At 34.1% G+C, this 22,997-nt stretch overlaps 2 protein-coding genes across 2 annotated transcripts; one reads left to right on the top strand and one right to left on the bottom strand.

Annotated features, from left to right (window-relative positions):
- Positions 1–248: 248 nt before the first annotated feature.
- LOC25486899 (RNA polymerase II C-terminal domain phosphatase-like 4) lies at positions 249–10,765 on the top strand. The gene is made up of 10 exons (XM_039831055.1): positions 249–413; positions 4,417–4,483; positions 5,287–5,437; positions 6,277–6,420; positions 6,917–7,001; positions 7,806–7,986; positions 8,602–8,891; positions 9,845–10,030; positions 10,107–10,145; positions 10,280–10,765. Exons 1-10 carry the CDS (start codon positions 249–251, stop codon positions 10,583–10,585), a joined length of 1,614 nt encoding a protein of 537 aa, XP_039686989.1. The 3' UTR covers positions 10,586–10,765.
- A 7,734-nt stretch (positions 10,766–18,499) lies between these two features.
- Positions 18,500–22,569, bottom strand: LOC25486898 (E3 ubiquitin-protein ligase RGLG4). The gene is made up of 11 exons (XM_024777060.2): positions 22,234–22,569; positions 21,131–21,215; positions 20,517–20,657; positions 20,304–20,417; positions 19,951–20,048; positions 19,781–19,860; positions 19,596–19,701; positions 19,280–19,407; positions 19,017–19,119; positions 18,868–18,927; positions 18,500–18,715 (listed from the first exon to the last, which is right to left on the bottom strand). The coding sequence occupies exons 1-11, from the start codon at positions 22,432–22,434 to the stop codon at positions 18,653–18,655; spliced, it is 1,179 nt and encodes a 392-aa protein (XP_024632828.2). The 5' UTR covers positions 22,435–22,569; the 3' UTR covers positions 18,500–18,652.
- Positions 22,570–22,997: the final 428 nt, after the last annotated feature.

Here is a 22,997-nt window from a genome sequence, read left to right as displayed (position 1 = left end):
AAAAGCTGAAAATGCTAGAGATGAAATCGAGGGACAAACATGGGGATAAGCTATGAAGCAGAGACACTCCTCCGATTAGGCGTGTCTCGGTGTTGGACACGTGTCGTGTCCGACACCGACATGAAATCGACACTTATACATTGAATTATATGATTTTCTCAAATTATTAGCAGTGTCGGAGTGTCCGTGTCCGTATCCGTGCTTCATAGGGGATAAGTTTTAGAAACCAGAAGTCGTCCGAAGAAGAAATGGAAAATGTCGCAACCATTCGAGTTTTATGCGGTTTTGATGACAATGATAGTATAGAAGGCGGTGTCATGAACCGTAAATGGAAACCTCTTGGGCGAACCAACGGCGCCCACAATTATGGTCTCATTAAGTTTGTTCAATGTTCAACATTAAAGCTTCCTAGAGTAAGGGTGAAAATCAATAATGATAAGTTAAGTCTTTGAATTTGAGCAGTAAATTGTAAAACAATTCAATCTTTAAACATTGATCCGTTTTTTCTTGAGATCCGGTTGTTCTGCATCCTCCCAAACTGGAATGGAAGAATTTTAAGTTGTTCAGTTTGTTTTTCAAAAAAATTGTTGCGAGATCAAAAGTGAAGAAAGAGAAAGTTTGTTCCGGTCTATGCCAAGGCCCAAACCATGGCTATGTTTGGACTTCCCGTTTCATAGCTCCAGAAGGACCACACTAGAATATCTTCCCACGATCTGGATCATCCCGTCCGGATCCAAGGACATCTTCCCACGATCTGCAAACAGTTAAACATTGGACTGTCTTTGCAAGTACCAACCTCGCCATAAAAGAAGAAGGTTTGCAACGAAACCCCACACTCAAAGGCCATTCAACACAACCATCCAAAGATCTGTTGTAATTTTAGAGTTTTATTTATTTTTTTCAAAAGTTAACTTAAATTGGTCCTTTTGACACGTTTTAATTCATGATTTTATAAACTACATGTCATGGTGTTTTGACCACGTGATGCCTTACTTAGTCCAAACTTTATTCTTCTAAATACTATTTGGTGTTGCTTTGACCATGAGTCTGCTTGAATTTTCCTATTATCATGTCTTACTTCCCCCTCAATAGAGCACATTCCTTCTTGCCTTCCTTTATTCTGATCGATATAAATAGTATCCACGAAAAGCAAACAAAAAATAACTTCTTCTCCATTTTATTCTTGGGTTGAATCTTCTGTGTTTATCAGATTCAAGTTGTTCAGCAGTCACCTCTGATATGATTCATATTAAATATTCATATTAGGGAAGAACCTGTTGTATCCTGGGAGGATATGCGCTTGTGAGGCGGATAAATCCTTCAGGACAGCGACTTTGTCATGCCTCATCTTATATAACAGTTTATTATTTTTGTAGGTTACATTGAGTTGTTGGTGAAGGATATTGATAGAGTCATGTCATTGAACCTGGTTATACAAAAATACTAGGGACAGATAAGTTTATTGATCTATCTCTTTTGCTTATATTTAATTGATGTTCATATGTATATGTTAATTATTATTATTTAAAGATAATTATTATGACTAATTTATACAGTAAGATCTCAGGTTCGACATTATCAAGATCAAAAGAGAGCAAGTGTTGGCTAAGTCTAGACTTCCCACTCCTTGTTCCCATCCCACATTGGTGAGTTTATCTTCCCTGTCTTTATATATCTAGATTCCATTTTAGTGGAAGAAACTCTCATGGTTAAACATGAGGACTAGAGATGTTGGTAACAAGATAGGATATGCGACTGAACCGAAATAAATTTCGGTGTCAGGGCCGTTCCACTAAAGTTGGAGGTTCGGCTCTAATATTAAAAATGACCCTTAATAAAAATAATTAATGATAATTTAAACAATTGCAAATTAACAATACGCATTGTTGATAGATGTGTGGGTTTGGCCTAACTTGTTCATTTACTCTTTTTACTTTTGTCAAATAATAAGTGTTTGATTTAGATCTACATAACAAAAGATTTTTTTTTTTTTGGTCAAGTAGCCTGGTGAGTAGAGCTCACACAATTAAATTGTGGAGAAGTGGAGTGTCCAGGTTTCGAACTCCGGCCCCTGCATATAATATATAATATCCCTACTAACTGAGCTAAGCTCATGGTGATATAACAAAAGAAAATATTATCCTACATCCCAACAAATATACTCATACCCCTATAAATAATTAAGGCCCCCATAAATTGGAGGCTCGGCTCCGTAGAGCTCCTTGCGCTTGGCAAGGTACAGCCCTGTTCGGTGTCATCTTAGTTACCCTTCTCTCTTTAAATTTCAACAATTTAAATTGAATTACTCTTGCTCATAATTGCAAAAGATTAAGTTTTTCCTTGAATTGTTTCCTGTATAGTTAAAATGTGAGAATTCATAGAATTGTTTCTATCTTTCTTTTATTAGAAAATGAGTACTACTTACAACAACGTAGCTATTTATAGATGATTAAGCAGAGTTCATAACACATTTTCTATTTTTTTGACAAAAGAGTTAGTAACAAGTAATAAGGCAGTGTTTGGCTTAGAACGCATAACACCACCTGCACTACAATATGCACTAGGCTACGTACTCTAAAATTATGCATTCTTTCATTTCAATGAAAAATCCTTCGTAAAAATTTAAAAAATAAACAATTCAATACTTAAAATTTAGCTCCTTCAAAAAAAATAGTAAAAATTTAGCATTTTAATCTTAAAGTGTCTGGCTTGGGACCTATCATATGATTATTTTTGCCCGAATCTAACCTTTTGAAAGTTTAGTATGAACTGCTAGCTAGTCCATTTAAAAGCTTATTTCATATAAATAAATAATTTTATCTAACTTTAAAATAAACTAGCAAACTAAAAGATAAATGAGATTTTCCCCTCAAAAAAAAAAAAGATAAATGAGATTAAACTCTTTTGATATTTAGCATGAACTTTTAGTGAATTTTACTATATGTGATATCATATTTCAACTGTAATTTATAATAATATATTTAAATATATGAACTCTTAGTGAATTTTACTATGTGATATCATATTTCATTTGTAATTTATAATAATATATTTAAATATGCAAATATGTAATGTAGACTAATAATTTTGACTCTCTAGAAATGTTAACAAATTTCTAATTTAATTCAAAGTGAAAATTATACTATAATAATATTAGTAATTAATAATAATACCCTAAAAAAATTAGTAATTAATAATATTAGTTTATATTTACCTAAGTAGTTCGGTCTGATAAACCTAAAAAACTTTTTCTATGACATGTGGCTTAGACTTATACTAAAATATAGGGGTGGGCACGGTTCAGTTCGGAATGAAAACTGAACCGAACTGAACTGAACTGTTTGCTAAATTTAAAATAACTGAATTGAACTGTTTGCATTTTGAACTGAACTGAACTGTTTCAAACTGATCTGAACTATTATTATTGATACCTTTGAAAAAAATATGAAAAAAACAAATGAAATTGAATTTTAGTTACCAAACTGAACTGAACTGTTTCGAATCGAACTGAACTGTTTTGAACTGAACTGTTTCAGTTCAGTTTCTTAACTGTTAGTAATGGTTCAGTTTTTTTTTTTTGGTTCAGTTCAGTTCAATTTTTGGTTTTTTTGCCCACCCCTACTTAAATATGCTTCTAAACAAGTATAAGTCTTCTCTATTTAAAAGAAAATAAAAAATCAAAGTAACACTTGTCTTTGTTGCAGGTTAGAGCATACACCTCTGTAGGCGAGCCTAACCTATTCTCACATCTAAGATATTAATTTTTTCTATTTTTTCATCTAATTTTATCAATTTAAACTAATTTATTTACTATTTTGTCTTTCATTATCTAATCAAAAGTTTTTAAATGTGAATGGTAAAATAAGTTGGTTTGATTGGGAAGTTTTTAGACGAAAAAAAAGAGTGAACCGGTGAGTTTATTTTGAACCAGTTGGGAAGTTCAAATAACCAAATATCAAAACCCTTTCCCTCCAACACCAACATCATTCACCATACCATCTCTGCATTCTTGTCGGAGAAGCCAACATCATTCACCATACCATTCTTCTCCGGTGCACTGGTATTTCCGATTTTTTTTTCTCTGTGTTTTCAGTACCAGTGTGCAATTCTTGATATTACAATGAATCACGTTTTCAATCTCACATTCTTGATAAAATGTTGTTTCAATGGTAGAAATGATCTTTGCTTACGGTCCTTGTTGTTTTGATTCTCTTAACATGTAAATGAGAATATTTGAATACATTCTTGATAAAATGCAGTTTCAATGGTTGAACGAAATTTGAATATTGTTTGATGCATTTTGTTTTTCGATTTTTCAAGAGTTTTTGAGCGATCTTTGGAATGATTTAAATTTTATCTTGATTTGAGAAAATGTGAATGTGTTTTTTTCTTCTTCGCAATTTGTTGTATGCACAGAGTTTCCCTGCGGCCGAATCACAAAAAGAGAAGCAATCTTTGGAATTTCGTGATCCACTGAGTAAAGGTATGGGAAGAATTAACAAATTTTATATTTAAGAGTCTATAGTCATACTGTTTCTATAGCACATACAGTGCTTTAAATTTATATTGATTTTTCGATTGATACGATATTGGACCGTTCAATTAAAGGCTAACTGTCAAGGGGAAAGAACCAAACAACTTTGTTACTTCACCGAGTATCCCATACTAATTGATTTAGACTTCGGCATTCCATAACAACTAAGGTGGTTAAGAAATTGTATATCATTAATGATTTGAGATTAAGAAATTCCTCTCCTCAATCTACACATTCGCAGGACACCAGTATGTTAATCATTATTGAAAATCCTTCTCTTCATTGAAAGTACTTTGAATTAATATTGAATTTCATTTGATAGTTTATCCCATGAATTAATTAAAGTTGGATGTATGTTTGCCAACTACGATTAATTCCAAAGAATCTAACAACTTAGGTACTTCACCCAGTAATTTCATTTGATTTGGGACTTACGCATTCCATAATTTCCCTATTGATTTAAGGTGTTACATCCCTCGCCAAGACATTGTATAGCATCATGAAGTTCCTTCTTTGATGACTGATCGATTTTTGGTATATGTACCTTGATATCTGTTTGTCAATTGTTACTAACACAGCAGTAACCACAATTCTTTTTGTCTTGTTTGGTTGCATACATTTATAAGCTTTCTTGTGTTGATTTTGTTGAAAGGTTGCACCTTGATGGGCCAGTTTTCTAGTTGCTATATCTTGTTTTTGTTGTCTCTCATTATGGATATTGTTTCTGATTTGGTTTTGTTGGGTGGCTGTAGTACAGATGAGTCATGATGAGACAGAATTTCCTGACAGTACCGATTCATCTGGCAGTACTGATGAGTTCATTCAAAATCTTGAGGATGAACTTGATGATGATGGTTCAGACAACTCATCGTCAGATGAAGAAGCCGAAAGCGAAGATTCCAGGTGCTCTCATCACCTATTTCATATTACATGTGTTACAGTATTAGTAAAGTTGTTGCCTGGTTGATTTTACGAATTTATTGAAATTTAGTAGGTGTGACTAATTCATATTAGGTCGTGATTTGTGAGAGGACTAAACATTGTTTAGATATAGAGTATTGTGATGCTTATATAAATGAATTTATCTAAAAATTTGGTTTTGATAGAGTGCAATGACTCTATTCAGTGGGAACAATGTTTATTATTGTAGTGGTCTCAACAATTTGATAGAGTGATTCTTGTTTCCAAAACCTCATGAAAGATTGTCATGCAAGTTTCAATTACATTTAAGGCATTGCCTTTATTACGAGATAAAGGAACACTGAATATTACCTAATTATGTCATTTCATCTTAAGTCAAATGATAACAAGTTTTAAGCTATGGTTTGCTTATGTATCTTCACTGCTGTGTGAAAACTTATTTTTTTGGTTTGCGGATTTGTGAATCATTTAAGCATAAAGGAATGTTTTAGAAAATTATATAGCTCAAACTATTGTGAGATATATGGACTCAAATGACCTATTTTTAGACATGTTCCATAAGATAACATTTTTGTGTTGTTTGATCCATGTATTTGACTCCACCTATTAGGAAAACACTTTGATTCTTGTTGTTATTGTGGCATTGTGAACCAATTATCATCAACCTATGGGAGAAATATGGTTGTAGGGTTCCTATTATTTTTTGCTTGTTTACGTTATTTTCTCTAAGAGATGTAATGTATTCTTTGAATATTTTTTATTGTTTCATGTTTTTTGATTTAATTTCACTCTGCTACACTTTATTGTACAAATTTGAACAGAATTAAAAGACTTAAGTCTGATAGCACCAGTGAAACTGAGACGTCTACTTCAGCAGGAACCGCGGAACAAAAATTAGGTAACTTTATCGTTGTGGTTGTTTCTTTCATTTTCTTTGCTAGGAACGAGATTCAATCCCGCATCAGGTACATGTAAATTGCCAAAAATTTATTCACACAGTTCTCCTTTAGAGCAAGTAAACAAACCAAAACATTTTTAGGAAACGATGTGAAAATCTCTGTTAGTTTATCTGCCTTAATGCTCTTTTGAACTATTTCGTTGGTACAGCTTAAGCTTGTTAGACTTGCATTCACTTCATCATTAAACAGTATTGATTTTTTATTAACGGAGGCTTTTGTTTCTTATAGAGAAATGAACTAATGATGCATGCATGCACACTCAAATTTCTCACACCACATACTACATTTTCTTTGGTCCATTTTATAACAATACCGTAAATTTATTTCTAAAGGCTCTTACATTATGCAAAATCTTTTCAAATGTTTATGAAAATATGATTATGAATCACATACAATTTTGTCACTCTTAAAAATGTTGTATCTCTCTCTCTCTCTATCTTTCTCTTTCTCTCACTCTCTCCATGTTGATACTTAATTGTTGCAGTGTCATCTGTGAATGTAGATGTATGCATGCACCCTGGATCATTTGGAGGCATTTGTATACATTGTGGGCAAAAGGTGGATGGGGAATCTGGTGTGTCATTTGGGTATATTCGCAAGGTACAAATTGTTTCTAATGATTATCTTACGGGGTACTAATAACATAGATTTGGATAGTTGTTGTTGCTACATGTCGCTATTATTTTCGAATGACTGTTAGATCAAGTTGAAATATTTGTTAAAAAAGCTAATTCCTGCTTCAGTGGTCATGCCCAACAAGTATTGCTACGAGCCTATAGGCATACAATTTTGTATGGGTAGCAACTTCAATACTTTTGCTCACTGGTACCTAAGTACTTGTAGATGCTACTCGCACTGTAACAAAGAAGTTCCATAAGTAAATATAAACATTTAGCCTATAGAAGTATGTCACAATAAGGTGTAATTACAAATTAAATTTGGTCTTTTGATCAAATCGGATCCATAACATATAACAAGACAATTGTTAACTTGCAAATTCCGAGATGGTATTTCAAAATCTGTTAAAAATTATCTAATTTGCAATTTTACTAATAAATATAGCACATCATAGACAAGTTTCTAGAGAATGTTATCTCTCTTGAACATACTAAACACGGTAATTCCCTATGGACTTGCAAAGTTCCCTATGTTCTACAATTTTTTATGACATCCTCATATTTTTCAGCAACTTGGAATTGGGACACTCTAGAATTTAGCGCTATTGTATCATTTTTTCAGGCGCATTCATCCAATCAAATTTTATTATAAAATCCTCTGAATTCTTTTTTGTATTTACCTTTGAATTCTTGTTGTATCCTATCATACACACAACCCAATTATTTATTCTGCATAATTTAGCCAAATAAATATGGAGATTTTTGTGTTTTCAGGGACTAAAACTTGATGATAAGGAAATTTCTAGAGTGCGCGGCATAGACGTGAAGAATTTATTAAATCGTAGAAAGCTTTGTTTGGTTCTAGACCTAGATCACACACTGCTAAATACCACTTCCCTTCATCGTTTGAGCCCAGAAGAAATGCATTTAAAAACTCATACAGATTCTCTAGAAGGTAATTGTCATCATTAGTTTTGATTAAAAAAATTTAGTTAATTCATTTCCTCATCTTTTTCATTTTTTTCACGTCAAAGTTCATCTATTTTTTCATTGGAACTTTATCTTATTATCATAGCAAGAGACCTTTATCTTATTATTTTTTTCATCTTTTGCTGAAAGCGTGAAACGCAGGCATTATACAGCTTTCTTGGTTTGCCAGTGTCTTAAGATATTCCATCTAATCTTACAGTTGTGTTTGTTAAATGCTTTTGGAAAGCTTGCAACAAGTTTAAGCTTTTGAAAAAAATTCTGAATAAACAGTTGTTCATGTTATTTGGTTGCTAAAAGACATATATCATTGAATTATTCTGCATTTGCAACTACCAAGCTGCACATCATCACATAGAACATCATAAGTCATATATAGATTCATGTCCTCAAAATTACATCTCCTTCTATATCAACAATAATTTTTTAAATATATTGACATGCTTACTCAAATTCTTACATTTTAGTAAAATTAAGGTATTTCAAACTCATTTATATGCTTCATCATCATGAGTGCATTTTCTTACTACTCTTTCTTGATGTCACCTTTGATGTTCTGGGTTTGTATATGATGAAACAATAGATATCTCTAAAGGTAGCCTCTTCATGTTGGCGCATATGCAAGTAATGACCAAGTTGAGGCCCTTTGTCCGCACATTTCTTAAACAAGCAAGTGAAATGTTTGAAATGTACATCTACACCATGGGTGATCGGCAATATTCATTAGAGATGGCTAGGCTGCTTGATCCTCAAGAGGAATACTTCAAAGATAAGGTAATTTCTCGAGAGGATGGGACTCAAAAGAATGTGAAGGATCTGGATCTTGTGTTGGGGACAGAAAATTCTATCTTAATTCTTGATGATAAAGAAGAGGTGAGTGCACTGCTAGTTTCTGACTTGTTTTTGCGGAATTGTTTAATTAGAATAGTTGGTGATAGTAAATTTACGAGGATGTGTTGAAATTTTGGAATTTTCAATAGGATGGCAATCTCATAATATTTTTCTTTTCACCTATATGTATGAACAAATTAAACACATCTATATAATATGAATCAAAGAAATTTACAATCGTATGAGTCTCGCCTTAAAAAAATAATAGACAATTCTATTGCTCTTAGTTCCTGCAAACATCAAATGCAAATGAAAGAAAAACTAAATTATTAATTCATATGCCCTATCTCCCACGTCATTGGAAACTTGAACAAACAGCTTCTTAATCATGAGTAAAATTAATTTCGAACAGCCATATGAATCTTATGCCATGTCTCCCATTTCAAAGTAAAATTGATTTGGAACAGCCCTACTAACTTACTACTAGGGTCTCTAGAAAGTTCACTTTTTAGGTTCATTCATTAAGAACTAAATACATCATTTATTCAATTAACCTAAAAAGTGAACGTTCTCTTATAATAGAGACCGGAGAGAGTATTCTCCTTTCAATACTTATTTTCTTATTTGAAAAAATTCAAGTAGATCTCAACACTTTGGGAAGGTTGATGGGGTAATCTGCAAGTGCGTGGTTTACCGAAGTAATAAAACGAGAGTATCGTTCCAACAGGGAGTTGTTCAATTCAATTAACTTTAATTGATGATTAGAAGAAAGTTTAGTTGTAAAGATTGGATTTTTAATGGTTGAAAATAATAATAAAAGGGAGCCTTGGGATTATAATGAATCATTCCTTTAAAGCTTAATCTCTATAAACTAAGTTCATAGTTTGAAATGCGCTAAAGACCTATCCTTTTAATGATTCAGATGTCATTTTTTATCATTTGAGAATCAATAAACCAAAGGCACCTCCTTTATTGACATGTATTAAATGCTGTAGGTATGGCCAAAGTACAGAGATAATCTGATATTGATGGAGAGATACCACTTTTTCAATTCAAGTTGTCAGGACTTTGGCCTCCAACGCAAATCACTTGTTGCATTGCATATTGATGAGAATGAAACTGATGGTGCGCTTGCCAAAATACTCGAAGTGCTAAGACAGATCAACTACAAATTCTTCGATGTATGTCAGATAAGTTGTTGATAAAAAATTTGTTGTATTTGATATGTTGCTAAAACTGTGTTGTGGGGATTTGTAGGAACTTCAAGGAGATCTTGTTGATCGAGATGTGAGGCAGGTAGTTAGTTATCTTGTTATTCATCTTTCTTCTGGTTCGTGCATTTTGCTGATGGAAATATAAGTTAATTTGTCATCCTAGTGTCATATTCTGATAATGTTATATTATGCTTGCAATTAATTCTTGTTTTCCAGGTTTTGTCATCATTTCAAGGTGAAGTCTTAAGAGGATGTGTGATCATTTTCAGCCTTAATTTTCGTGGTGACTTGCGGAAACTCAGGAGGATAGCAGAGCGGTTAGGAGCTACTTGTTTGAAAAAACATGACCCCACTGTGACACATGTAGTTGCTACTGATTTTGTAACTAAAGAGTCCCGCTGGGCCGTGAAAGAAAAGAAGTTTTTGGTTAATCGTCGATGGCTAGAGGCTGCAAATTTCTTTTTGCAAAAGCAGCCTGAGGAGAACTTTCTTTGTCAAAATACACTAGTTTCTGGTAATTAGTTAAAGCGTGATGTTACAAAGATTTTGTATTTGTGAAGATCGATGTGGAAGGAACTGAGTTTCATTTGATACGTAGGTCTCACTGATTGGATTTTCTTACTTCACTCAGGAATATTGGAGTTTAGGATTTACTCAGTATAGAGAAAGCCATTATTTGTGACATTTTGTTGTTCTCAAAAGTTTAGGATTTTATACTTCCTATGTTTCTGTTGTTAAATGTTTTTAAACATCAAGAAAAACAATAAATAATTGCTTGAATGAAACAACTTTATTAAATTGCCTTGCTTATTTAGAATATAGTGCAACAACAATACATGTAATGTTACATTTAAGGGAAGATTGAATTAATTGTGGCTTTTGTCCTATAATGAGCGACAATTTTGATCGTTTCACTAAATTATCCTTTATCATGTGCTTTTGTAATCTCATTACCATAAAAACACAGGATTACAAGCTTAACTAGACTGTGCAATTACTTGTTACACAAGTAATTGTCTAAGTTAATATCTAATTACACTTTAACAGGCCCATATAATTCCATTGATTACATAAATCATGATTTTGATACTTACAGATTGATTTTGGTTATCAGTTGTTGAATTGCTATGTGCAGGCCAAGAGTAAGGAACAGGAGATGGTTTTGGAACTATTCTCTTGGCTCTTCCGGTTACACGTCTGTTATCCGTACATACAAAGAGGAGAAGAAAAATTTAATCACATTAAAATAGTCACTTGAAAGAAAAAGTTGCATTGTTTCAAAGAAAATTGTTGCCATAATGAATCAAAAGTATTGTATTTGTATCAATATTTCGTGTAAATGCATAGATTTATAGATTATCATTAATAGAAGATATTTTATAGAATAGATTAAGCTTTAAGATCGTACTCAAGTTATTGAAATTCAACACATGCTTTGTATTGGAAGGGGATCTCCATGAGAGCGTCAACAGTAAAAACTGTTTTTTTTCTCGGCTGCGCTTGTGTTTTTCGACATTACTTTTAATTTTATAGCTAGAGAGTTCAGCATAGAAGTAGAGTAATACCAGATGTGAATTCAAATAGGTTACTACATGAGCCCCACATTTTTATGGTATTATTGCTAAGTAATACCTAAAAAAGAGTTTGATAATAGTCCTAAATAAAGAAAGTTATGTCCATGGTTTGTAAATGAAATTTAGTCCATCAAATTGACTATGTATGCCTTGCATTAGCAATTCCTTTGATTGTCTTCTTTTCTTGAGGACTGAGTTCATTATCTACACTTTTTGTAACCTTTTTTTTTTTTTGAGAGAAAGAAAATTATATCATTTCATTAAAAATTAGATCGCTAATACATGTAGGAATATCATCAAAAATCTGGAAGCTAGTACTAGATGCGGCTGCCTTGGCTAGAGTGTGAGCAACCTCATTTGCTTGCCTCCTAATAAACTCAACATGAGAGTTTGTTAAGTAACTGTGACACCATTGGATACTCTTATCCATAATGGAGCCGAATTCGGTGATATCTCCATGGCCTTTGTTGAAATAATCAGCTACTCTTTTAGAGTCAACCTCGAAATCAACATTTGTTAGTTGAAGTTCTTGTATCCACCTTATTGCTTGGTATAAACCCAAAGCTTCTCCTACGTCTACCGAGCAAACTGGAGAAAAACTCATAATTTTGGAGCGTACATGGTTCCCTTCTGAGTCCCGGATGCAAATTCCCAGGCCGACCTTGTTGGAATCACTTGGAAAGGATGCATCAACATTGCACTTATACCTTCCAGCTCTTGGCTTGCTCCATCTAACAGGCGTATTTTTGCTTTGGGAAGAGGAACTTTGATTGGAAAATGAGCTATCCAAGCTTAGGGGAGTTTGCTTAAGCTTGGCATTTCTCCAACCTTGTAGCAAATGTTTCGCTCTTTCCAAGATAGTGATGGTTGTGTCTGACACTTGTTGCCACAGCTTCAAATTCCTTGCTTTCCATATACTCCACATAATAGTAACAATATTCTCTATATGAACAGCTGGTACGTTTTGTAGTAGGTTGAAGATTATGTCAGGAGCATTGTCAAACTGGTGTATAACAGGGTATATCAGGTGCCATAGATTTGCCGCCTGCCAAGCTTCAATTGCTAAAGGACAATGAAACATTATGTGATAACTATCTTCATGGGGGTCTTCGCATCTGACACACTCTGAAGGGCAATTAACACCCCTGCTTTGTAGCTTCTTCCGTGTCGGGAAACAATCTCTACAAATGCACCAGATCAAACTTTTTACCTTGGGGGGAACTTTTAGTCTCCAAATACCACTCCAATACCCTGGTTTACGCAGATGATTGTTGTTAATCACTTCCTCTACACATATCCGGTAAGCACTTCTAACTGAATAATGGCCATTTTTCTCCGCCTTCCAGAGCAATTTATCTCTCTGAACCTGATGATGAAGAGGAGTATTCAAGATATTCTGGACAGTTTCCGGAACAAAGAGTTGACGAAGCAATGGTTCCTTCCAGATTTTTTGCTCTTGGTCTATTAGTTCTCCAACTGAGTACGGTTGGAGGGCCACCATGTCTTCCCCAATGGGTGGAATACTAGAACCTGACCCAATCCAAGGTGCATTAATAATAGGGATATTAAAACCGGCCCCTATTTTCCATCGAGCTCCTTGTCTAACCACCACCTTTGCACTATGAATGCTTCTCCAAACAAAGCTGGGATTATGACCCAGTTTAGCCTCTAGATAACTACTATTTGGGTAGTATCTAGCTTTGAAAATCTTGGAAACAAGGCTATCAGGGTTAGTTTGTAATTTCCACCATTGTTTACCAAGCATAGCAACGTTAAAAGCAGCTAAATCCTTAAAGCCCATACCTCCATCATTTTTATGAACAGAGAGCTTTTCCCAAGTAAGCCAATTCATGCCTCTATTTCTTGAGCCACCATGTCCCCACCAAAAGGCATTCATCATCTTCTCTATTTCGTCCAGGAGGGTATGTGGTAACCTAAAAATACTCATAACATAGGAAGGGATAGCTTGAAGAACAGACTTTATCATAACCTCTCGACCTGCTTTGGATTGACATTTACTGCTCCAGCTACTGATTTTTTGCCAAACCCTATCTTTGATAAAGCTGAAAGTTGCCTTTTTGCTCCGGCCTACCATGGATGGTAAACCAAGATAATTGCCGGTCCCTAAGACCGCGCGAACTCCCAGAATGTTGGTAATAGATTGCTTGAGTTGGTCATCCATATTCCTGCTGTAAAAAATCTCAGACTTTGGGAGACTGATTGCTTGGCCCGATGCTTCCTCATATTGCAATAAAATTTGCTTCATGACATTCGCCTGATTCAAATTCGCTTGGAAGAAAAGAAAACAGTCATCAGCGAATAAAAGATGGGAAACCCTTGGAGCGGTGCGGCAAATACGAACGCCTTGAAGGTCTCCCTTACTTTCAGCATTTCTGATTAACGCCGAGAGTCCTTCGGCGCAGAGGATGAAAAGATAAGGTGATAATGGATCGCCTTGTCTTAAACCACGTCCTGGAATAATAGGCCCAACTTTCTCTTTGTTTAGAATAACAGAGTAATCCACTGTTTCCACACACATCATGATCCACTGGATCCATTTATCTGAGAATCCCAACTTACTCATAACATCTCTGAGGTATGCCCAATCAATTCTATCATATGCTTTACTAATGTCCAATTTCAGTGCCACACTTTTCTCTTTGCCTTTTGTCTTAGTCTTCATATAATGCACTAATTCAATAGCAACTAATGCATTATCTAAGATGGATCTATCAGGCACAAAAGCAGACTGTGAATCCGCTATACACTTGTGTAGGATCTTCTTCAACCGATTAGCGAGGACTTTTGACAAGAGTTTATAAAGTACATTACACAGAGCTATAGGTCGCCAATCCTTCATAGTATTCTGTTCCACTCCTTTTGGTATTAAAGCTATATTCGTGGAGTTTAGAGATGACGGGAATTGTCCTTCATTCATCCACTGACAACACTCGTTGAAGATATCATCACTACAGATAGACCAGAAGTGTTGATAAAAGCCTGGGTTAAAACCATCAGGGCCTGGGCATTTATCAGGGTGCATAGAGAACATTGCGTCTCTAAACTCTTCTCTACAAAACGGGGCTGTCAATTGCACATTGTCCTCATGATCAACTACTTGATTAAGCATATTGGTGACCGGAGAACGTGTGCTTTCATAGCTTTCAAACAGTTCCTCGAAGTATTCTTTTGCTATCACTCGCATTCCACCCTCATCAGAAGTACGAACTCCTTCATTATTTTCGAGAGAGAGGATTTTATTAACTTTTTTCCTGGAAGTTGCTGCTGCATGAAAGAATTTTGTATTCAGGTCTCCATCTCGGTACCAATGTTTTTTGGCTCTTTGTCGCCAGAACATATCCTCTTGGACTAACAGATGATCAAGTTTCTGCCTCATATTATCAAAATACGTTTCATCCTGGATACCATGGGTAGTACGACATCTATTGAGTTGCTTTCTGCAATGTTCAATGTCTGTTTGTATTTTGTGACAATGAGTTTTACTCCAGTGCGTGAGGTCTTCTGCACAACTTGCTAATTTTTCCATAACAGTATGTCCTGTACTACCAAGCCAACTACCCTGAACAACATCATTAACTCCATCCTCAATTCTCCATGCGTTTTCAAACTTGAAGGACCTTTCGACTCTGTGGCTTCTAATTACTGGAGTTCTATCTAGCAAGATAGGGAAGTGATCTGATGATGGAGCAACCAGGTTTTCAAGTCTTGCATTTGGAAAGAGCTGCATCCAAGGATTAGTTGCTAACGCACGGTCGAGCTTTTCTTCCACTGCGCGTGTTGTACCCAAACTTTTAAACCAGGTGAACGGATAACCTTCCATATGAATATCAATGAGCTCTACATCTTGTATAGCTTGTCGGAAGCCCTTTATAAGCCAGTTTGGTCTAGTGGCTCTTCCTTTTTTTTCATCTGAGTGAAGGATATCGTTAAAATCTCCCATGATACACCAAGGTAGACTAATCTGGTTAGCAAGACTCCGAATAAAATTCCAAGAGTCTCTTCTTCTGGCAATATCTGGGTACCCATAAAAGCCAGTAAATATCCACTTGCTTTGATTAACTTCTTCAATTTTAGCGCTAATATGGTTAGTTGAGTAATTAATGATGCTACAATTAACCGTATTTCGCCAAAATAAAGCAATACCTCCACCTCTATTATTTCTGGTAGGTGCAAAAGAGAAATCAAAACCCAAAAGATAGCGAAATTCCTCTATTTTATTATTATCAACCATTGTTTCACAAAGAAAAAGGATATCCGGTTTATAGTACCGGACAAGGAATTTGATTTTAGGAATCACTCGCAGGTTTCCCAGTCCTCGGCAATTCCATACTATAATACTCATTGTTCTCGGCAGGCCTGCTTAGCAGGTCCCGCCGTTTCATGTTTTTCATACACCGGGTTGTTAACAACAGACATTTCTTTTCGCACCTCTTGACCACGATCACCTTCTTTAGCAGTATCTGTTCTAGACCTTTTTTTAGGCCCAGAATCATCTTGAGGCCCACCAGCTCTATTGGCCCCACGTGCAGAAGCCATGAAGGAATCTGGCTGCACCGGGTTGCGTGCAATAGCCGGCTTCTTTGGCTTTCCATGGGTTTGAACCGCAGCCGGTCCTTTGCCAAGTCTTGCGGCTCTAGCTCGGCTGTGCTGGCTCGGCTGGCTTATCTTCTCCCTTGTAGCAGCAAATTCCGCACAGTTTTCTGTGTTGTTAAGAGTGGGGACCAGCACTGATGTTTGCCCTGCAAAAATCCAACAAATTCATATATTCCTTAATTCAGTCATGTATCTTAAACAAATATCTTGATATCTTCAAAGAGATATTAGTTTTGATTTATCTCAACGATATATCAAATAAATCTAGACGTGCATAAAAATTAATATAGATGTGAACGAAAGGATACAAACTTTCAATCTAATTATGATTTTTGTAATTCAAGAATCTAACATTTACAACATAGTAAAACTGATTGATAGCAATAAGATTAATATGGTCTTCTCATATGGGTTAGGTCTATCACCAATTCCATGCATGCTTCTCTCGTTGGATGAGACTTCGCCTTCATAAGGGAACACTTTGAAAAATAAAAATATGTTCAACCGATGGAACCATGAATTGACACTGTCTACGCTCCAATTATAATTAGTCACTGAAAAACAGGCATTTTTGAGGCAGCATTGATATATGATGAAACGATACCTTTTCAGTGGTTATTTGAAACTCTTCTCAAAGCAATGGGTGGAGAAAAGCCTAAAACCATTCTACACAATCTAAGGCATTTGAACCATCTATATCGACATAGTTCACATTTTTGTTCAGATTTTGAAGCAGGCATAGATCTACACAAAGAATGAGATGAATTTTTTAATGCATGGAACTCTTTAGTTGATGAGCATAATGTTTTGGAAGGTTTTTGATTGCATATGATTTTTCAATTGAAGGAAAAATGGGCATGGACTTATGTTCGGAAAGAAAAATGTTAAATCTCCCGACAATAAGCCTCACGATATTATGACGATAGTGTATGGTAACCATGTGGGCCACCTCTTATGTTTTCCATCACCCCATGTATTACTATAAAGAACTACATTCAACGGTTGCAAGGCTTCGTGAATCATTCACGATAAAAACCTTCGTTGTTTATAGCATCACTGGTTCGGAAAACATTCACTGAAGGTATGAGACCTACACAATTAAGTGGGAGCTTTAATGCTGATTTGAAAAACCATTTGAAGTCGGATTTAAATTTGGTACAATTGTCTACACACTTTAAAAGGGCTGTCAATGGTAAACGGAACAATGAGTTTTAAGCTGAATATGAATCAAGACATAAGCTACCTAGATTGAAAATGAAGAAAGCTCGTATGCTCGTCCAAGCCGGAAATGTTTACACCCCAAAAATATTAGAGGAATTCTAAGAGGAATGTCAAAACACTTGCATAAAGGTGTTGAAAGAAGGTTTGTATGTTGTCACAAATTATGATAATGTAAAAGAGAGGGGAGCTATGGGAAATCCTACAGAACAAAAAGTTTTTTGTGATTCTCGTAAATTTCAGACACATGGCCATCTTATGTAGTCATGCTTTGAGTGTTTTGGATGTCATGCATATTAAGTTAATTCATGAACACTATATACTAAAGCGATGGACAAGAGATGCAAGATTGGGAAGTAATAAAGATTGGAAAAGGATGCATGTTGAATGAGACACGAAAGCCCGTTTCATGAAGCGATACGGTGAGTTGTGTCCTCGAATGATTAAATAGACCAATGAAGCTTCAAAAACTCAACTTACACATTTTTGTCCAAAGTTTATGAAGAGTCCAGTAAAATATTTGAAGATATGTTGGCAAAAAAATATGTGGATGGAGGTTCATGTAACCATATCAATTGCAAATGATGAAATTGACAACAATGCAGACACTGTTGTCGAGACAAAAGGCATAAAGAAACGAGATTGTTTGTGTTCTACTAAAAAACAAGCCAAATCTTGGGTTGAGAAAGCATCTAGGAAGAGAAACAAAAATTTACATTCCTAAAAAAGCGAAAATCGGAAGAAAATGTAGTACAATAGTTATCGGTAAGTGTTTTTCTTTATTTTCTTATCAATGTTTTAAATTTTGTTTAACTCATTTCACTTTTCTTATATTATGCAGCAACCACTTTACTAAAATTCAATTTCTCTCAATGGAACTCACCATCAAGCTACAATTCAAGGGACACAATGAAGCAAAACTGACACATTGGCATTTCATAACCTTTCTTAGACATTGTTAGATTGAATGAAACAATATTATTAGATTGCTTTGCTTATTTAGAATTGTGCAACAATAATACATGAAATGTTACTTTTAAAGGAAAATTGGATTAATAGTGCCTTGAAAATATAAAATGATAAAGAATCTGAATTTTTTAAAAGTACAATCAAATTAAGGAAAATTGGATTAAGAGTGCCTGCTCATCCCTACAATTATAAGCCACTGTACACTCTAAGCCGACTAGTGATCCTGTGTCGACATATTGTGACAATGTCTTAACCTTGATCCACAATCCCTGCAAGTCTGCATTCCAAAATATTGTTCAATCTAACAGAAATTGGAGAAATAATTAAGACAATTATTATAAATATTTTTGGTCCAGCTTAAGAAAATTATTAATTCGGAGAGTGATAATGATATCGTTTAATCTATAAAATCAATCAAAATAAGCTTACCATGTGCCCACATCCAAATGCCAAATCCTTTGCATTGGTCAGACAAACAGGGCAGCAGGCCTACATAATTCCATTGATAACATAAGCAACTTGAATGTCGACAGAAATAATTATGAAGATAATACAATAACATCTGATTTGATACTTACAGATTGATTTTGGTCATCTGTTGTTGAATTGCTATGTGCAGGCCGAGAGTAAGGAACAGGAGATGGTTTTGGAACTATTCTATTTGCTCTTCCGATTACATGTCTGTTATCCGTACATACAAAGAGAAGAAGAAAAACTTGATCACTTTAAATAATGTCACTTGAAAGAAAAAGTTGCATTGTTTTGAAGAAAGTTGTCACCGTAATGAATCAAAGGATTGTATCAATATTTGTATAGAATAGTAAAACGTTTAAGATCATACCCAAGTTTTCGAAATTCAACACATGCTTTGTATTGGAAGGGGATCTCCATGAGAGCGTTAACAGCAAAAGCTGCTTCTTTTTCGGCTGCGCTTGTGTTCTTAGACATTATTTTTGTGAAGTTAACAAACTGCACGAAACAGAAATTATGTGACCAATTGATGAAAAATAATGATCAATTATCTTTAGCCAAATTTGGATTATTAGGTTAATTTAACAGCTAGAGAGTTTGGCATATAAATAGAGTAATACGGGATAGAGTTCAAATATGTTACTACATGAGCCCCACATTTTTATGGTACTGTTGCTATGTAATACCTGAAAATTGTCAAAATCGCGTGTCTGAATTTTGTCATCAAACTTTTCCATGTCTTCCCAAGGTCCATCACCAACTCCGACCAGAACTATAGCAAGTGGATATTTACTGTATCGTAAATAGGAAAAGAGTTTCATAATAGTCCTAAATAATGAAAGGTATGTTCAGCGTCATTCATATTAGCTACCTTGCATCAGCAATTGCTTTGATCGTTTTCTCTTCTTGAGGACTGAGTTCATTATCGCCATAGTCTACACTTCTTGTAACCTTAAAATCCAACAAATTCATATGAATATGATTTGCAAGCATATGCAAACAGTTGAAACATTTAATTGCGGTAACATTTTATATATGTACCTGACCATCTGCAATGATAACCAACACATGGAATTGGCCATGACTTTTCTCGACTATGTCTATTGCAGCCTCAATCACCGGTGCATATGAAGTTGGTCCTTCACAGAAAATCCAAATATATTCCTTCAGTCATGTATCTTAAAACAAATATCTACAATACTCATATATTAGTCTTGATGTATCTCAATGATATATCAAATAATTCTAGGTTTACATTTATAGACTTGATCGAAACTGTATAAACTTTCAATCAAATTATAATTTTTGTAATTCAAGAATCTGATAAGAGGTTATAATGTCCCTTTACATTTTTTTTTTCAACACAAAAGAAGTGAAGATGATATAATAATGACCTGAGAGTTTCAAATTTGGAACTATTCTTTTGTAGCAAGCCAAAACTTCATCAAATCCATGGCAAGGTGAATGATCACTATGAAAGCTGAATACTTCTTGATCATGTGTGGTAGCTGTATATGTAATGGTAAAAGTTGAGCCATAACTTGAATTGCAAAAACCAATAATTACATTATTTTTACATATTCTACTCTAAGGACATTAGACCGTACCATCACCAAATCCAAAGCATGGAATCAAGTTGTCTTCATCAAAGGGAGCCAAAGTCTTGCCAACAATTGATATGGCCTTCTCATAGGGGTTTAGTGTATCTCCAATTGCATGCAGGCTTTTCTTATTGAATGAGATTTGGCCTTAAAAAAAGGGATGCATTGGCTTAATAATGGAACACTTTGAGATAAACAAAATATGTTCAAGCCGAAGTTATAATCAATGTTTTAAAAATCGGACCATGAATTGACACTACCTACGGTCCGGTTATAATTAAATTAAAATGAAGGTTTCGATCATGGCTTCATGATAATTTTAGCAATTCAAGACAATTAAACCATAGTGGGAGGCTTGGCTAAAGTTCTTGTCCATAAATAAAAGGTCATAGATTCAACTCCCGGACCCTACATATGGGTGCACCGAGCTGCCCTAAAACAGTGAAACCATGACCTCCGGAAATCTCATCAGTTTGACGTCGATTTGATTTTAAAATCATTGATTATAACCAAAACCCTCAAATCATGTAAAGCAAACTTTAGTTCTTAATCATGCCTATAATTGATAATATCATTGATGGAATCACTTGACTAAATTTTGTTAATGTATTACAACTTACCAGTCCATTCATTACTCTTTGTAAAATCAATTCCAAGGATGAGATTTGATGACTCTAAACCTTCTTTCCTCAGTGCCCCAATAACCTATAAAAAAGGCTATTCCATATGAGAAATCTTCAAGGTTTCCTCTTAAAAAAAAAAATAAAGAAATCTTCAAGGTTTGATGTTGAAATCTTCAATAAAGTACACATATATTGCCAATAACATGATAGCTTAAAAGATCTAGTTCAATTGTGAGAAATTTTAAAAATAAATTGGAAGGCCGAACTCATTCCATATGAGAATAAAAAGAGATAAGACCTACATTTTTTATTTTTCTTTTATAAAAAATTACAATTTTTACTTTAATATTACATGATTTGAGATCCCTTCTTTTTCTAAAATATATTGATTTTTCTACACAAAAATGATAAATTAAGAGTGTGCAAAAGCGTTACTGTGTTTGTTTGACATCCCAACTTTGTATCATAAACAAACAACAATTATATGAAGTGTACACTAAAAAAAAAATTGTTCTTAATATAGAGCGTCCTTTTAAAAATGTTGTTCTTGCAAATTAGGTAAACCAAACTTATGCCTAGTGATTCCTAGTATAGAGTGTCCTTTAAAAAAGTTGTTCTTACAAATTAAGCAAACAATAACATGCTTCACCAAACTTTTACAATTGCTTTAAATTTGAAAAAGAAACATGTACGTCAAAGGCACTAACAAACAATTTCATTGAAAGAAAAATAACAAACACTTTCATTGAAGAGTTTAAAAACGTGAAACCCTTTGCTAATAGCTTAATTTGAATTAATATACTTTTTTATTTTATCAAAATGGAAAACTTTAATTATGAATAAACTTTAACATATAGGAGACGAGTTGACAAAAATATTTTAATTTTTTTCTACTCTTTTAGACTTGTGATTTTTATGCTGCTCATTCTTATATATATATATATATATATATATATATATATATATATATATATATATATTATTGGTTCGACTCTCTTGTCTAACATAACCTTAAAGGGAACATAAAACCTAACATACTAATGTAATTAATAATCGCTAATATTTGTGGTTAAAGAAGTTATCTTGAGGCACATATATACCTGTTCAAGAGTAGTGAAATTATCATGAATCAAAGCATACTTCTTGGAAGGTTGCTTAGTGTTTGAACATTGTCCAGAAATAATTTCTGGTGGAAGTGGTAATGGGACAGGTTTCTGAGTTGGAAAATTGGGCGAAGAGATTATTTCATTCCTAGAATTTTGAGGCTCACGGTTTCTGTTGTTACCTAAGATGTTGCCCATTGCATTAATTCAGCTAGGTTTTCTTTTCTCTACATATTGAAAGACTGAGATGTATTTATATATGTAATAAGGTAGAAACGAAACACACAGGAAGGTGCAAATTAAACCATGTCTTTCCTAGAAAATCATGTAATCAGAAAAGGGGTAAATTCTAAAACAATATATATATATATATATATATATATATGTAATACGAAATTTTATAATGACAAACATGGTTTTTATTTTTTATGAAAATTGTTAAACAAACACTCACTGTATTGGTATATCAAAGATTATATTATTATTGTCTCGGCTTGAGGATATGCCTCACCAGTTGTGTGCAAAGAATACCCATAAGCATGCTTTATTTTGCTTGTTAGCTTTATATAATATTTTCTTTAAAAAAAAAGAAAGCTTTGTACAATATTTTTCAGAAATGATAAATGGACACAAAAAATGTGACACATAAATGACACCGTACACATATTCTACTGTATTTTACTGTTGCTTAATACTATTTTTTTCTTTTTTCTTTGCTTCTCTCTCGGTGGTTGTAACCACCATCTCCTTCCTCTTCAATT

This window comes from Medicago truncatula, chromosome 2 (genome assembly GCF_003473485.1).
Source record: "Medicago truncatula cultivar Jemalong A17 chromosome 2, MtrunA17r5.0-ANR, whole genome shotgun sequence".
In the NCBI taxonomy this organism is placed as follows: domain Eukaryota; kingdom Viridiplantae; phylum Streptophyta; class Magnoliopsida; order Fabales; family Fabaceae; genus Medicago; species Medicago truncatula.
This window is presented reverse-complemented; position numbering and strand designations above follow the sequence as displayed.

What these genes read in the sequence shown, in the direction of transcription:
- LOC25486898 (XM_024777060.2), bottom strand. Translation starts at nt 22,434, where the DNA reads ATGGGCAACATCTTAGGTAACAACAGAAACCGTGAGCCTCAAAATTCT. An exon ending in TTATCATTGCAGATGGTCAG is followed by an intron (nt 19,861 to 19,950) that starts GTACATATATAA and finishes TTGGATTTTAAG; the next exon opens with GTTACAAGAAGTGTAGACTA. An exon ending in GCGATTTTGACAATTTTCAG is followed by an intron (nt 19,408 to 19,595) that starts GTATTACATAGC and finishes TGTTTCGTGCAG; the next exon opens with TTTGTTAACTTCACAAAAAT.
- LOC25486899 (XM_039831055.1), top strand. Translation starts at nt 249, where the DNA reads ATGGAAAATGTCGCAACCATTCGAGTTTTATGCGGTTTTGATGACAAT. An exon ending in GCCGAAAGCGAAGATTCCAG is followed by an intron (nt 5,438 to 6,276) that starts GTGCTCTCATCA and finishes AAATTTGAACAG; the next exon opens with AATTAAAAGACTTAAGTCTG. An exon ending in TTCTTGATGATAAAGAAGAG is followed by an intron (nt 8,892 to 9,844) that starts GTGAGTGCACTG and finishes TAAATGCTGTAG; the next exon opens with GTATGGCCAAAGTACAGAGA.